The following is a 13718-nucleotide window of genomic DNA, read 5'->3' on the forward strand; positions in this document are numbered from 1 at the left end:
CTGGAATGCCTTTCCAGAGACCCAGGCAATGTTCTGGGGATGTGGGTTCAATTCCCACCACAGCAGAAGGTGGACTTTGAATTCAATAAAAATGTCTGGAACTAAGGATCTGCGATGCTTCGATTGTTGTAAAAATCCATCTGGTGCACTAATGTTCTTTTGGGAAGGTCTCTGCTATGCTTGCCTCGTCTGGCCTACTTGACTCCAGACCCACTGCAATGTGGTGGCTCTTAGCTGCCCTCTGGGCAATAAATGCTGGCCTAGCCAGTGATGCCCTCACCCCAAGAATGAATTTTTTTAAAAATTCTGGAAAGGAACCCACACCAATCTTTCCATCACCCAATTTGGTGCCACTTTGGTAAACTGTTACATCCCAAATGATACCAGCTCATGAACATACTGAAAAAGCGAACTTGGATTCTTCTGTTCTTTAAAATGTACTGCTACACAGAGACAGAAAGAGGACTTATAACCAGTTTTTAAACATACATTAGTCAGACTAGTTACGCAAAAACAGTATTTACTTTACTTCATTGATCTACTTCTCAATTAAAACTCAATGTTCTTCCTTAAATTTTACTTATAACTTGCTTTTATTATCTTCTTGCTATCTTACTGAAAAGAAGTTGAGATTCAAATACGTTGTAACTGCTTCCTTTCGGGTTGACAATCAGGTTCCAGTCTCACCTTAACGTAACTGCATCTGAACTGCCCATTAATGTGGCCTGGGAAGGCACTCAGTTGTTATAAGCAAGGCAAATGAATAAGGCAAGTCTAACTGTTGATTGCTAAGAATGAGTTTTTTAAAATGATGTTTAAATTTTAATTAATAATAAAATCAAACCAATTTTTACCATAGAAACAGAGAAGACAGTAGATCATTCAGTCCAGTTCCATCACTCATTATAATCATGGTTGACAACCTCAAGCAGCCGCTCCTGCTTTTCCCCCCAATCATCTTTGATTCTTCTCGCCCCAAGTGCTATCTCCAACTCTTCCTTGAAATCATACAAGGTTTTGGCCTCAACTGCTTTCTGTGGTAGTCAATTCCAGAGGCTTACCACTTTCTGGGTGAAGCAATCGCTTCTCATCTGTCTGAAATAGTTTACTCCATAACCTTACTTTGTGACCATGGGTTCTAGAAACACATCACTAAGATCATTCCTGCAGCGAGCCTGTCCAGTCTTGTTGGAATTTTATAGATTTTTATGAGATCCCCTTCATTCTTCTGAACTCCAGCAAATGCAATCCCAACCGATTCAATCTGTCTTCTTATATCAGTCCCACCATCGCAGGAAAAAGCTTCACTGCATTTCCTCTATGGCAAGAACATCCTTCCTTAGATAAAGAGACCGAAACTATGCACAATATTCCAGGTGTGGTCTCACCAAGGTCCTGTATAATTGCAGCAAGAAGTTCTTATTCCTGCACATGAATCTGCTCGCTATGTCTTTTTTTATTCAGGCATGGGACATGAGCGTCACTGGTTGGCCAGCATCGATTACCCAGTCCTAACTGCCCTTAAGATGGGAGTGAGCCACCTTCTTGAACAGCTACAGTTCATGTTGTAGGTAGACCCACAATGCCCTTAGGTAAAGATTTCCAGGATTTTGACTGAGCAACAGTGAAGGCATAATAATATATCTCCAAGTCGAAAAGGGTGGCGCTGAAAAAGCACAGCAGATCAGGCAGCATCCAAGGAGCAGGAAAGTCAGCGTTTCGGGCATAAGCCCTTCATCAGGAATGTGGAGGGAGAAGGGTGATGAGAGATAGTGGAGGTAGGGGTAGGGCTGGGGGGGGGGGTAGGTGGGACGGCAATAGGTGGATGCAGATGAAGAGCAATAGTGATAGGTCGATGGGAGGGTAGAGCAGATGGGTGGGAAGGAAATGGGGAGGAATGACAGGTCAACAGTACAGTGCTGAGTTGGAGGGTTGGATCTGGGATATGGTGGGGGGGCGGGAAAAGGGAGAATGATTAGCTTGGAGGGAAACTTGCAGGTGATGTTGTTTCCAATTATTTGTCCTTATCCTTCCAGATGGATGTGGTTGTGGACTCGGGAGGTGCTATCTAATAATCTTTGGTGAATTCTGGTGCATCTTGTAGACAGTACACGCTGTTACTACTGACTGCCGATGGCGTAAGGAGTTGATGCAGTACCAGTCCAGAGAGCTACTTTGTCCTCGATGATGTCAAGCTTCGAGTGTTGTTGGAGCTACACCCATCCAGGCAAAAGGGAGTATTCCATACTTCTGACTTGTGCCTTGCAGATGGCAGGCAGGCTTTGGGGAGTCAGGAGGTGAATTACTCACAACAGTATTTCTTGTCTCTACTCTGCTGTTGTAACCATCGTATTCATATGGAGTTTCTGATCAATGGTAACTCCCAGGATGTTGGTGCTCTATTCAGTGATGGTAACACCATCAAATGTCATGGGTCGATGATTAGGTTTTCTCTTATTGGACATGATCATTGCCTGGCATTTGCGTGGTGTGAATGCTACTTGCCATTTATCAGCCCAAACTTAAACATTGTTCAGGTCTTGTTACATTTAAACATGGTCTGCTTCATTATCTGAGGAGTCATGAATGGTGCTACACATTGTGCAATCATCAGCCACCATGCCCATTTGTAACCTGATGAAGGGAAGATCTTTGATGAAGCAGCTGAAGGTGTCTGGGTATCAAAAGCCTTCTAAAAGTCCAAATAAACCACATCCACTGGTTCCTCTCATCAATTCAACGAGTTACACCCTCTCAGAATTCCAGTAGATTAATCAAGCACGTTTTCCCTTTTGGAAATCTGTGCTAATTCTGTCCAATTCTACTAGTGTTTTCCAAATGCTCAGCTACAAATTATTTTGTAATGGACTCCAGCGTTTTCCCTATTATCAACATCAGGCTAATGGATGTACAATTCCCAGTTATCCCTTTGCCACCCTTTTTAATACAGAGGGTTACATTAGCTACCCTCCAATCTAGGAACTGTTCCAGAGTCTACAGAAACTTGGTAGATGGCCACCAATGTATCCACTATTTTGAGAGCTACTTCTTCAACATTTCTGGAATGTAGATTTTCAGGGCCTGAGAATTTATTGACCTTCAATCCCATCAATTTCCTTAACACCATTTCCCTACTAAATCTGATTTCCCTCAATACCTCCCTTTCATCAAACCCCATGTTTCTCAAAATTTCTCGTATGTTATTTATGTCCTCCTTTGTGAGCATAGAACCAAAATATATAAATGCTTGGTCAGCCATTTCTTTGCCCTACATAATAAATTCCCCAGTTTCTGATTGTAAGGAGCCTGCATTTGTTTTCCCAATCGTTTTACCTCCAAATAATTACTGAAAATTTAATAGTCAATAATTTTATGTTTCCTGCAAGCTTATCCTCATAATCTATTTCCCCTTCTTAAACAATCCATGTTGTTCTTCTTTGCTGAACTCTAAACTACTGCCACTCCTCAGTTCTGGTGGGGTTTTTTTCTGGCCAATTTCTATGCCTCTCCCTTGGATCTAATATTATTTCTAATTTCCCTTATAAGCCATGGCCTGGTCACCTTTCCATTTCACTTTTGTGCCAGACAGGAATAAACAATTGTTCAGTTCACCCATGGGCTCTACGAATATTTGCCTCTGCTTTTCCAATGTCGTCCTTTTAAGCAACGTACCCCAATCTACCATAGCCAACACGAACCTCGTACTATCATAATGTTTCAGATCTGTTGAAAACTTTGAAAATACCCCACCACATTTGCACAGAAGCTTTCAAATAAAACAGTCAACATTATGCATTTCCATCTACTAACAAACAATTTAAAAAAATGTTCGTTAACTGTTCAACAACTCCAGTCCTATTCCACTTCAGTGCAAATGCAATGAAAGCTACAATGTGCACCTGTCTTTACAATTAATCTTATGCAAATTTAGTTCACGAATACTGACCTGCAGAAGATCATCAAGCCACATTTTCAGCGTAGTAGAACTTTCAACCATTCACAAAGTTAACAAGGTCAGAAAGACAATCTAGTAGACCTTTATTTTGTGCAATAGCATAAAATAGGCAATAAAGAGTTGGCAACAAAGTCAGTGGAAATTGAAGTTAATAACCAAAGTTAGATGCCATATGTCCAATATAAGCATGAACTGATTTTGGCCAGAGTTTAAACACAAGATCAAAAGGTCAATCGAGAATGGTGAGAAGCAACCTCATCTCAAATGTCTGACTGATCCATTTTATGTGTAAATATAATACAAAAATATTCCAAATCCTCTAGTGAAAAGCCAAAGTAGTACAGTGGACAGGACGGGGTGTAGAATTGCTGACAAGCGATTGTGGCAATTTAACTCTTCCCAGTGTTTAATTGGAGCAATCTCTGGCTTGTCCAGGACTGATTAACTGACAGAGACAGTAACAAGATCACAATAGAGATGGTGAAAAGGTGGACTTAGACACTGTCAATATTTGAGAGGTGACCCCCTAATTGCTGATTATGCCATCAAGAGTCGGTAGGCAGATAAGCAACAGGAATGAGGGCAAGGAATAGATCCTTAGGAGACTCCAGAAGATAATTGTGCAAACCAGGAAAAAGAGCCAACAAGATTTGGCGATTCTCAGATAATCAAGAATGGAGCCATGAAGGGCAGCCCCAAAGAGAAAAATTACTGGAGTATCACAATAGGAACATAGGAGCAGGAATAAGCCATTAAGCTCCTCAGGCATGCTCAGTTAATCTAGATCATGGCTGATCATCTCCTGTGATGCAATAGTCCTGTACTATCCCCATAACTCTAGGTCATCAGTAATCAAAAATCTATTCATCTCTATCTTGAACTTGCTTCGTAAGTGAGCTTAGGATCCCTCTTGGGCCTAGAATTCCAAAGATTCACCACCCTCTTAACAAAGATATTCCTCTCCAATTCAGTCCTAAATGGCTTGCCTTTTCTTCCTAGACGCTGTGGTTGGTTCTACATCCCACAGCCAGGGAAAATATCCTTCATAATGTACCCTGGGGTCAACCACATCAATGACTAAGATAGTCCAAAGAGCAGTAATATACCATGGTCACAGACAGAGTATGTCATTTGTGACTTGAATTAGAAATGTTTCAGTGCTCAGTCAGGGCTGAGAAACCAGACTGGAAAAATCCACAAATGCATTGAAATTCCTGATGAGAAACTTATGCCCAAAATGTTAACTCTCCTGCTCCTCAGGATGCTGCCTGACCTGCTGTGCTTTTCCAGTGCCACACTTTCTGATCTCCAGCATCTGCAGTCCTCACTTTCTCCACATATATGAGTCAGTACATTAGAGTTCTCAAGAGAAAAAAGGAGGTTGGAGACGGTGCAAATAGTTTGAAAGGACTTGAGAGCCAACGGGACCAAGGTGATGACTTTTGAAAGGGAGAAGGAAATATAGGGGAGAGAATTATTTGTCAACCACAACCAAAGTTGGTGGCATGGTTGACAGTGAAAAAGGTTTTCTAAGATGACAAAGGAAGCTTCACCAAATGGATCAATGGGCTGAAAAATGGCAGATAGAGCTCAATGTGGATAAATGGAAGGTATTGCATTTGGTACAACAAACAAGGGTAATGCTTATGCCAGGTTTGTAGCTCAGGTTGAGGTTTAGGGTGTAGGTTTGCTCGCTGAGCTGTAGGTTTGATATCCAGACGTTTCATTACCTGGCTAGGTAACATCATCAGTGGCGACCTCCAAGTGAAGCGAAGCTGTTGTTTCCTGCTTTCTATTTATTTGTTTGTCCTGGATGGGGTTCCTGGGGTTTGTGGTGATGCCATTTCCTGTTCATTTTCTGAGGGCTTGATAGATGGTATCTAGATCTATGTGTTTATTTATGACGTTGTGGTTGGAGTGCCAGGCCTCTAGAAATTCTCTGGCATGTCTTTGCTTAGCCTGTCCCAGGATAGATGTCCCAGTCGAATTGGTGGTTTTTTCATCAGTGTGTAGGGTTACGAGGGAGAGAGGGTAGTGTCTTTTTGAGGCTAGCTGGTGTTCGTGTATCCCTGGTGGCTAACTTTCTTCCTGTTTGTCCTACGTAGTGTTTGTGGCAGTGTTTGCATGGAATTTTGTAGATGACGTTGGTTTTGTCCATGGGTTGTACTGGGTCTTTTAAGTTTGTTAGTTTTCGTTTGAGAGTGTTGGTGGATTTGTGTGCTACTAGGATTCAGAGGGGTTGTGGTAGTCTGGCTGTCATTTCTGAAACTTCTTTGATGTATGGTAAGGTGGTTCGGGTTTCTGGCTGTGTTTGGTCTGCTTGTCGTGGTTTGTTCTTGAGGAATCTGCGCATTGTATTTTTTGAGTATCCGTTCTTCTTGAATACATCGTACAGGTGGTTCACCTCTGTTTTTCGAAGAGAATAGTGTTCTGATACAGCTCATTGGAATACTGTTCTGATACAGCTTCGTTTGTGTGTGTTGGGATGGTTGCTGGTGTAGTTAAGTATTTGGTCAGTGTTTGTCGGTTTTCTGTATACGCCGGTTTGTAGTTCTCCGTTGTCCTTTCTTTCAACTGTGACGTCCAGGAATGTGAGTTTGTTGTCGGTTTCTTCCTCCATGGTGAACTTTATGCCTGTGAGGGTGTTGTTGATGATGTTGAATGTCTCTTCTATTTTGTTTCGTTTTGTGATGACAAAGGTGTAATCTACGTAACAGACCCAGGTTTTTGGTTTGATGGTTGGTAGGGTTGTTTGTTCTATGCTTTGCATTACCGCTTCGGCTATGAATCCTGATAGCGGAGATCCCATGGTGTGCCGTTGGTTTGTTTGTAGATTATGTTGTTGAAGGTGAAGTGGGTGGTGAGGCACAGGTCCACTACCTTCAAGATGTTTTCGTTGGTAATGTGGTTGATGGTGGTTGGGGTGTGCATGATGGCCTCTTCTAAAAGTGTGGTAAGTATTTCCTTTGCCAGGTCGATGTTGATGGAGGTGAACAGTGCTGTTACGTCAAATAGATCATTGTTTCGTCTTCCTCTATTTTGGTGTTTTAGATGATTTTTAGGAATTGCTGGGTGGAGTGGATGGAGTTCTGTGACTCTTCTACTAGGTATTTCAGTCTTGCGTGTAGTTCTTTGGCCAGTCTGTAAGTTGGTATTCCAGGTAGTGAGACTATGGGTCTGAGGGGGGCTCCTGGTTTATGGATTTTTGGTAGTCCTTAGAATCGTGGGGTGTTGGTCCCGCCTGGCTTCATTTTCTGGAATTCCGTCTTGTTTATATAATTAACAGTAGCACCTCGGATAGTGTTGCAGAACCTAGGGGTTCAGGTACATAATTCTTGAAGTTTGTGTCACATATAGACAGGTGGTTAAAAAGGTGTTTGGCACATGTGCCTTCATTGCTCAATCCTTTGAGTATAGGATTGTGACATCATTTTGAGGTTGTACAGGGCATTAGGGAGGCCTCTTCTGGAATAATGTATCCAGTTCTGGTCGCCCAGTTATAGAAAGGATATCATTAAGGTTCAGAAGAGATTTGCCAGGGTGTTGCCAGGTAGGGAAGGTTTGAGTTATAACAAAAGGATGGATAGGCCGGACTGTTTTCACTGGAGTGAAGGAGGTGACCTGATAGAAGTTTGGAAAATAATGAGAGGTTATTACAGTTAATGGCAGTTGTCTCTCCCCAAGAATGTGGGATTTCAAGACGAGAGGGGACATTTTTAAGGTGAGAGGAGATAGATTTTTTAAAAAGACATATGGGGCAATTCTTTGTTTTTAAACAGAAGGCTGGTACATCTGTGGAATAAACTTCCAGGCAAAGTGGTGGATGTGGACACAATTACAATGTTTAAGTTTGGAAAAGAATATGATTAGGAAAGGTTTGGATGGATATTGGTTAGGAGCAGGCAAGTGGGATTAGTTTGGTTTGGGATTATGTTCGGCATGAACTGGTTGGACTGAATGGCCTGTTTATGTGCTGCATGACTCTATGACTTATGACAGGAAGAGAATCAAGATGATCATTTAGAAGGAATCAGGATCTCCATCGCGTCTATTTCAATGCTGCCACCTTCCACTGGGTTGCCTCTAACACGACCTCCTTTCTCATCAGCTGAGGATTCCCCCAAAGCATTGAGGTTGACAGGGCCTTCAGCCACAGCTAACCCATCTCCCGCACTTCTGCCCTCGCCCTTTCGCCTCCTTCCCAGAACAATGGGGTTCCATCACCAACAAAATACAACCAGCAAACACAACTTTCTCTCTCCTCCACCATTACCATTGTGGAGGGACTGTTCCCTCATTACACCCTGGTCTATTTGTCCATCACTCCTCACATTTCCTGGCTCGTCCATGCAATCATATAAGGTGTAACACTCGCCCATTCACCTCCTCTCTCCTCACTATCCAAGGTCAGGTGAAGCTGCAACTCAGTTGTACTTCTTTCAATCTAGTCTACTGCATTTGTGCTCACAATGCAGTTTCTTTTACCTTAGCAAGACTAAAATGCAGACAGGGTGACCACTTTGCAGAAGACCTTCGCCCTATCCATAGAAATGACCTTGATCTCCCAATTGCTTACCATTTCAGTAAATCACTTTACTCACATGCCAACATTTCTACTCTGGATACACTGCAATGTTCCACTGAAGGACAACACAAGCTCGAGGAACACCACCTCAATTTCCCCTGCAGAACTTGAGAGGCTTGAGGTTTCCCTATTAAGTTCAACAACTTCAGAAATTGACAGCATTATGTCTGTTCTCCATTTTCCTTACATTCTCTCCCCCACCCTTTTTCCTATACCTCACTGCCATGTCACATTTGTGTCTTATTTACAATGCACTTTGTAGAAAGGACTAATTCTCTTTTACATCTTAATTTACAAATTTTTAAACATCTTTCTTTTCTCCCTCCATGATTGACAACCCATTGCCTTTTGCACTGAGCCTCTGTACCATCTGCCCTATTACTCTTCCTCTACAAAGTACCAATCTTCCAACTCCTTTCAGAGGCAGAGCAGATGCAAAACCTTGGCTCTATTTCTCTCTCTAGATGCTATCAAACCTGCTGAGTTTCTCCAGCATTTTCTGTGCTCATTAGAGGGAATAGAGTTAAGGGAGCAGAGGTGGATTTCATGGACAAGATACATTCAGAGAAAGCAAAAACAAAAAACAGAGATTAGAAAGAAAATAGAGCATAATGTGATTTAAAGGCTATGGCAAGTACAGGGAAACATGACAGCAGAAAGAACTGAAAGGATTGTCTCAATCTTACTGATAAAAAGGGATAATATTAACTTGAAATATACCTTTTCTTGTCAGCAACAGGCATGGGTACATTCAGGCTCTTCCATTTGACATTTGTATGTTCCAAGAGTACACTTCTACTGAGTGCAATGAAGTATCGTTCAAGGACGGCCAATCGCTGCTTCAGTCTTATCCCAGAGAGGGTTGTGGTTGCAGCTTGTGCAGCAATCGCCTGCTGTTCCTTCACAAGTATATGTAGACACTCTTTCAATTCACTCACATCTGGAATTAGAATTCAATAACAGTTATTTCCAAGGAGTAAAAGCAAAATGGAGCTCCATGGTACCATTACATAAGGAAGAGTGATGAGTATGTCTTGTAAAAGGTAACATAAATGTACATCATTTTCACAAGTTCATTCTAATGCATCCTTCCCTGCAAAAAGTTTCACAATTCAGTGCTGTATCAAGAGAAGAATCTCAGATATATCCAACATTCATTTTGTTCCAACTGGAAAGACACCTACTTCCAATAAAGACAAAAAAATACTAACTTTTCCACATTCCCTGATTAAATTTGACAAGTTTAATGGATATGTTAATTTACGTTATTGCAACAAATGAACAGTCACTTCAGGCAAATCAAGCATATTTGAGAACCAAACAGCCCTAAAGACACAAATCTACATGCAAAGGACTCAGGGTCAAAAGAAATATTCATTGAATAAGAAAAGGAAACAGAATTTTTTTGCAGCAAGATTTAAAGCATATTTTTATTTATTTTTTCCAAATTAGCAATTAAAAGTGAAAAATCAGACAAGCATACAGCATCTGTCTGCAACTTCAATTTAACATTCTCACTTTCCTTATTCCTCTAAGCAAATAAAAGGTCAAGCAGAAACAATTCAGCATGAAACTTACTGCCACCAATTAACTGGGAATCAATATTCAAATCCTCTATGCTAAATAGCCTTCCTGTTCCCTCTTAGGTCAGAACACAGCAACCTACCTGCCTGTTCCTTCCTAGACTGAAGATACATATAACATATAATCAGGAAATGCATTCTTCCATGTATGAAATATGAAATAGGTAGAAGAGGTTACAATAGCCCAAGCTTCCAGCTGCCTGCCACTTCACAGCGCTCCTTAGCTAACATTTGTGCCTGCCGCAGCGTTCCAGTGAGGCTCAACACAAGAATGTATTCCTGCTTGGGGGCACTGCAGCCTTCAGGATCCAATATCCAGTTCAATAATTTTGGAGCCTGAACTCCACTCTCCAGCTTGTTAACGCACCACCAGCCCAAGCCCTGTATGATATGGGCTGTCTCCAGCATGGCTGACACATTTTCACTTATAATGATCCTCATTATCTGCTTTCCTTCTTCACTGGTTTATGGTCAACCATCCTTTTTTTGGCCTAACTTCTCTCTCAGGGCTCCATCTCCACCTATTCAGTCACTCTACCACCTCCCTCATCAGCATTGTTTCCAAGCTACCATCAATTCTGATGAAGGGTCACTGGACTTGAAATATTAACAATGCTTTTACTCCACAGATGCTGTCGCATCTGCTGAGTTGCTCTCTCAATTTCTGCTTTTTTACATAATTAAAATATTTCTTGTAGATGTATATTAGAATAATAAAACAGTCACATTTGAAGTTCAGCATGGTAAAACTTAAAAGGAATGGAATGAGAGAATAAACTCAGAGGAAAGAGAAGAAAGCGAGAAAGACACGGAATTAATGGAAGATAAAGAGAGTAAATGGTTTGGTAAAAAAAAGCGAAATAAAGAGAAAGAAAGTATAAGATGAAGTGATAAGGTAAAAGGTCAAGACCGATTAAAAGAAAAAGAGTAGAAGACGACGATTGACAATTACAGGGAATGTGTATTTCAATCTGGAACCAAGAAGAGAAAAAGACATTGTGGAGGATGGAGGATTGAAGTAAAGCAGAACATAGAGAAACTGTAGCAGCATGCTAAAGAGCAGCAGAGAAGAAAAAGTTACATAGCTTAAACATTAGGTGGGAAATTATGCCTTGTTGAATTGTGGAAAAGAGAAAGAAGAAATCTAATACAAACTGGTAGGTTAAGGGACAACTGCCTCCATTAAACAATAATGAGTTGAGGCTCAATCCATGGAAGCTGTTCAAGTGCCTCGGTGAAGCTGACAAGGATGGGAGTAAGAGTTAGAAACTGGGAAAGCAACTGTTGAGATTTTTTGGGTACTAATTGTCTACATGGTTTGTTGAAAATTGAAAAAGCATTTTATATTCCTCAATAACATTAACCATCTAAGCAGCAAAGTATTTAGATTGCTTACTTTTACATGAAAAAGACTATTCTAAAGAAAAACATGCTCCCAGACTGCCTGAAATTCTTGAAAAAAAGAATTTGCATCTTCGAAATCTGCAAATTGCCCTGCATGCCTTCACAGATAAATGAACGGACTTGGTAATAGAGAACATAATTCTCCTTGGCTGGTCATTTGCTGCTTTTAAGCAGAGCAGTCAAGTGATCTACTTTCACTGATACATCTGCTTCAGTATGGCACTTTGCCTACTTACCTCAATTCAATACTATTGGCCATTCAAAAACATTTTGAGGCACATAGAGCCCACTCTGACCCTTGTTAGTACATTTCCCAAACGTTCCACTACTCCTCAAACAGTTGCTTTCTTTCTGAAAATAAACATATAGGAAGTTCGAATACAGGAATTTATGGTAGACTTCAATTGAATGGAACATCACTTCCCAAAGACCCCTCACTCCTTCAAAAAGGTCAAGGTTTGTCAGGCAGAAACCCTCCCGAAATTCTTTCTGGGTATCATTCATGGAAGTGGTGGTGTAGTGGTTATGGCTAAACCAGAACACGACTTTAATGCTTTGGGGGACATGGGTTCAAATCCCACCAAGAGAGATAGTGAAATTTGAATTTAACTTCAAGTGATACTGGAATAAAAAGCTAGCTGAATAGCATACATACAGCCATTGTCAATGGTCATAAAATAAAAATCTAGTTCACTAATGTCTTTTAAGTGAAGGAAATTATTTTACCTAGCCTTACCAACAAAGGACTCCAGATTCAAAACAATATGGTTGCTCCTATCTGCATGGACAATAAATAATGAGTCATAGGGTCACAGAAATGTACAGCATGGAAACAGACCCTTCGGTCCAACCCGTCCATGCCGACCAGATATCCCAACCCAATCTAGTTCCACCTGCCAGCACCCGGCCCATATCCCTCCAAACCCTTCCTATTCATACACCCATCCAAATGCCTCTTAAATGTTGCAATTGTACCAGCTTCCACCACATCCTCTGGCAGCTCATTCCATACACGTACCATCCTCTGCGTGAAAAGGTTGCCCCTTAGGTCTCTTTTACATCTTTCCCCTCTCACCCTAAACCTATGTCCTCTACTTCTGGACTCCACGACCCCAGGGAAAAGACTTTGTCTATTTATCCTATCCATGCCCCTCATAATTTTGTAAACCTCTATAAGGTCACCTCTCAGCCTCTGACGCTCCAGGGAAAACAGCCCCAGCTTGTTCAGCCTCTCCCTGTAGCTCAGATCCTCCAATCCTGGCAACTTCCTTGTAAATCTTTTCTGAACCCTTTCAAGTTTCACAACATCTTTCCGATAGGAAGGAGACCAGAATTGCACGCAATATTCCAACTGTGGCCTAACCAATGTTCCTGTACAGCCGCAACATGAGCTCCAATTCCTGTACTCAATACTGTGATCAATAAAGGAAAGCATACCAAATGCCTTCTTCACTATCCTATCTAGCAACACTCCCTAGGACCTTACTATTACGTGTATAAATCCTGCTAAGATTTGCTTTCCCAAAATGCAGCACCTCGCATTTATCGGAGTTAAACTCCATCTGCCACTTCTCAGCCCATTGGCCCATCTGGTCCAGATCCTGTTGTAATCGGAGGTAACCCGCTTCACTGTCCACTACACCTCCAATTTTGGTGTCATCTGCAAACTTACTAACTGTACCTCTTATGCTCGCATTCAAATCTTATATGTAAATGACAAAACGTAGAGGGCCCAGCACCAAACCTTGTGGCGCTCCACTGGTCACAGGCCTCCAGCCTGAAAAACAACACTCCACCACCACCCTCTGTCTTCTACCTTTGAGCCAGTTCTGTATCCAAATGGCTAGTTCTCCCTGTATTCAATGAGATCTAACCTTGCTAATCAGTTTCCATGGGGAACCTTGTCGAACGCCTTACTGAAGTCCATATAGATCACATCTACTGCTCTGCCCTCATCAATCCTCTTTGTTACTTCTTCAAAAAACTCAATCAAGTTTGTGAGACATGATTTCCCACGCACAAAGCCATGTTGACTAGTGCTCCCCCACGGACACCTCAGTTACCTGCCCTGCCTTATTTCCCAAAAGTAGGTCAAGTTTTGCCCTTTCTCTAGCAGGTACATCCACATACTGATTCAGAAAATTGTCTTGTACACACTTAAGAAATTCCTCTCCATTTAAACCTTTAACAC

The 13718-nt window shown here is 41.5% G+C and overlaps 1 protein-coding gene across 6 annotated transcripts in view; it reads right to left on the reverse strand.

Annotated features, from left to right (window-relative positions):
* herc2 (HECT and RLD domain containing E3 ubiquitin protein ligase 2) overlaps window positions 1-13718 on the reverse strand; it is a 213929-nt gene that overhangs the window by 187615 nt on the left and 12596 nt on the right. For all 6 annotated transcript variants that reach the window (XM_043692293.1, XM_043692294.1, XM_043692296.1 and 3 more), the window contains exon 3: window positions 9261-9480. In XM_043692293.1, coding sequence (XP_043548228.1) covers window positions 9261-9480 — 220 coding nt within the window. The remainder of the gene's footprint in view (window positions 1-9260; window positions 9481-13718) is intronic.

The sequence above is a fragment of the Chiloscyllium plagiosum genome, chromosome 6 (assembly GCF_004010195.1).
Source record: "Chiloscyllium plagiosum isolate BGI_BamShark_2017 chromosome 6, ASM401019v2, whole genome shotgun sequence".
Lineage (NCBI taxonomy): Eukaryota > Metazoa > Chordata > Chondrichthyes > Orectolobiformes > Hemiscylliidae > Chiloscyllium > Chiloscyllium plagiosum.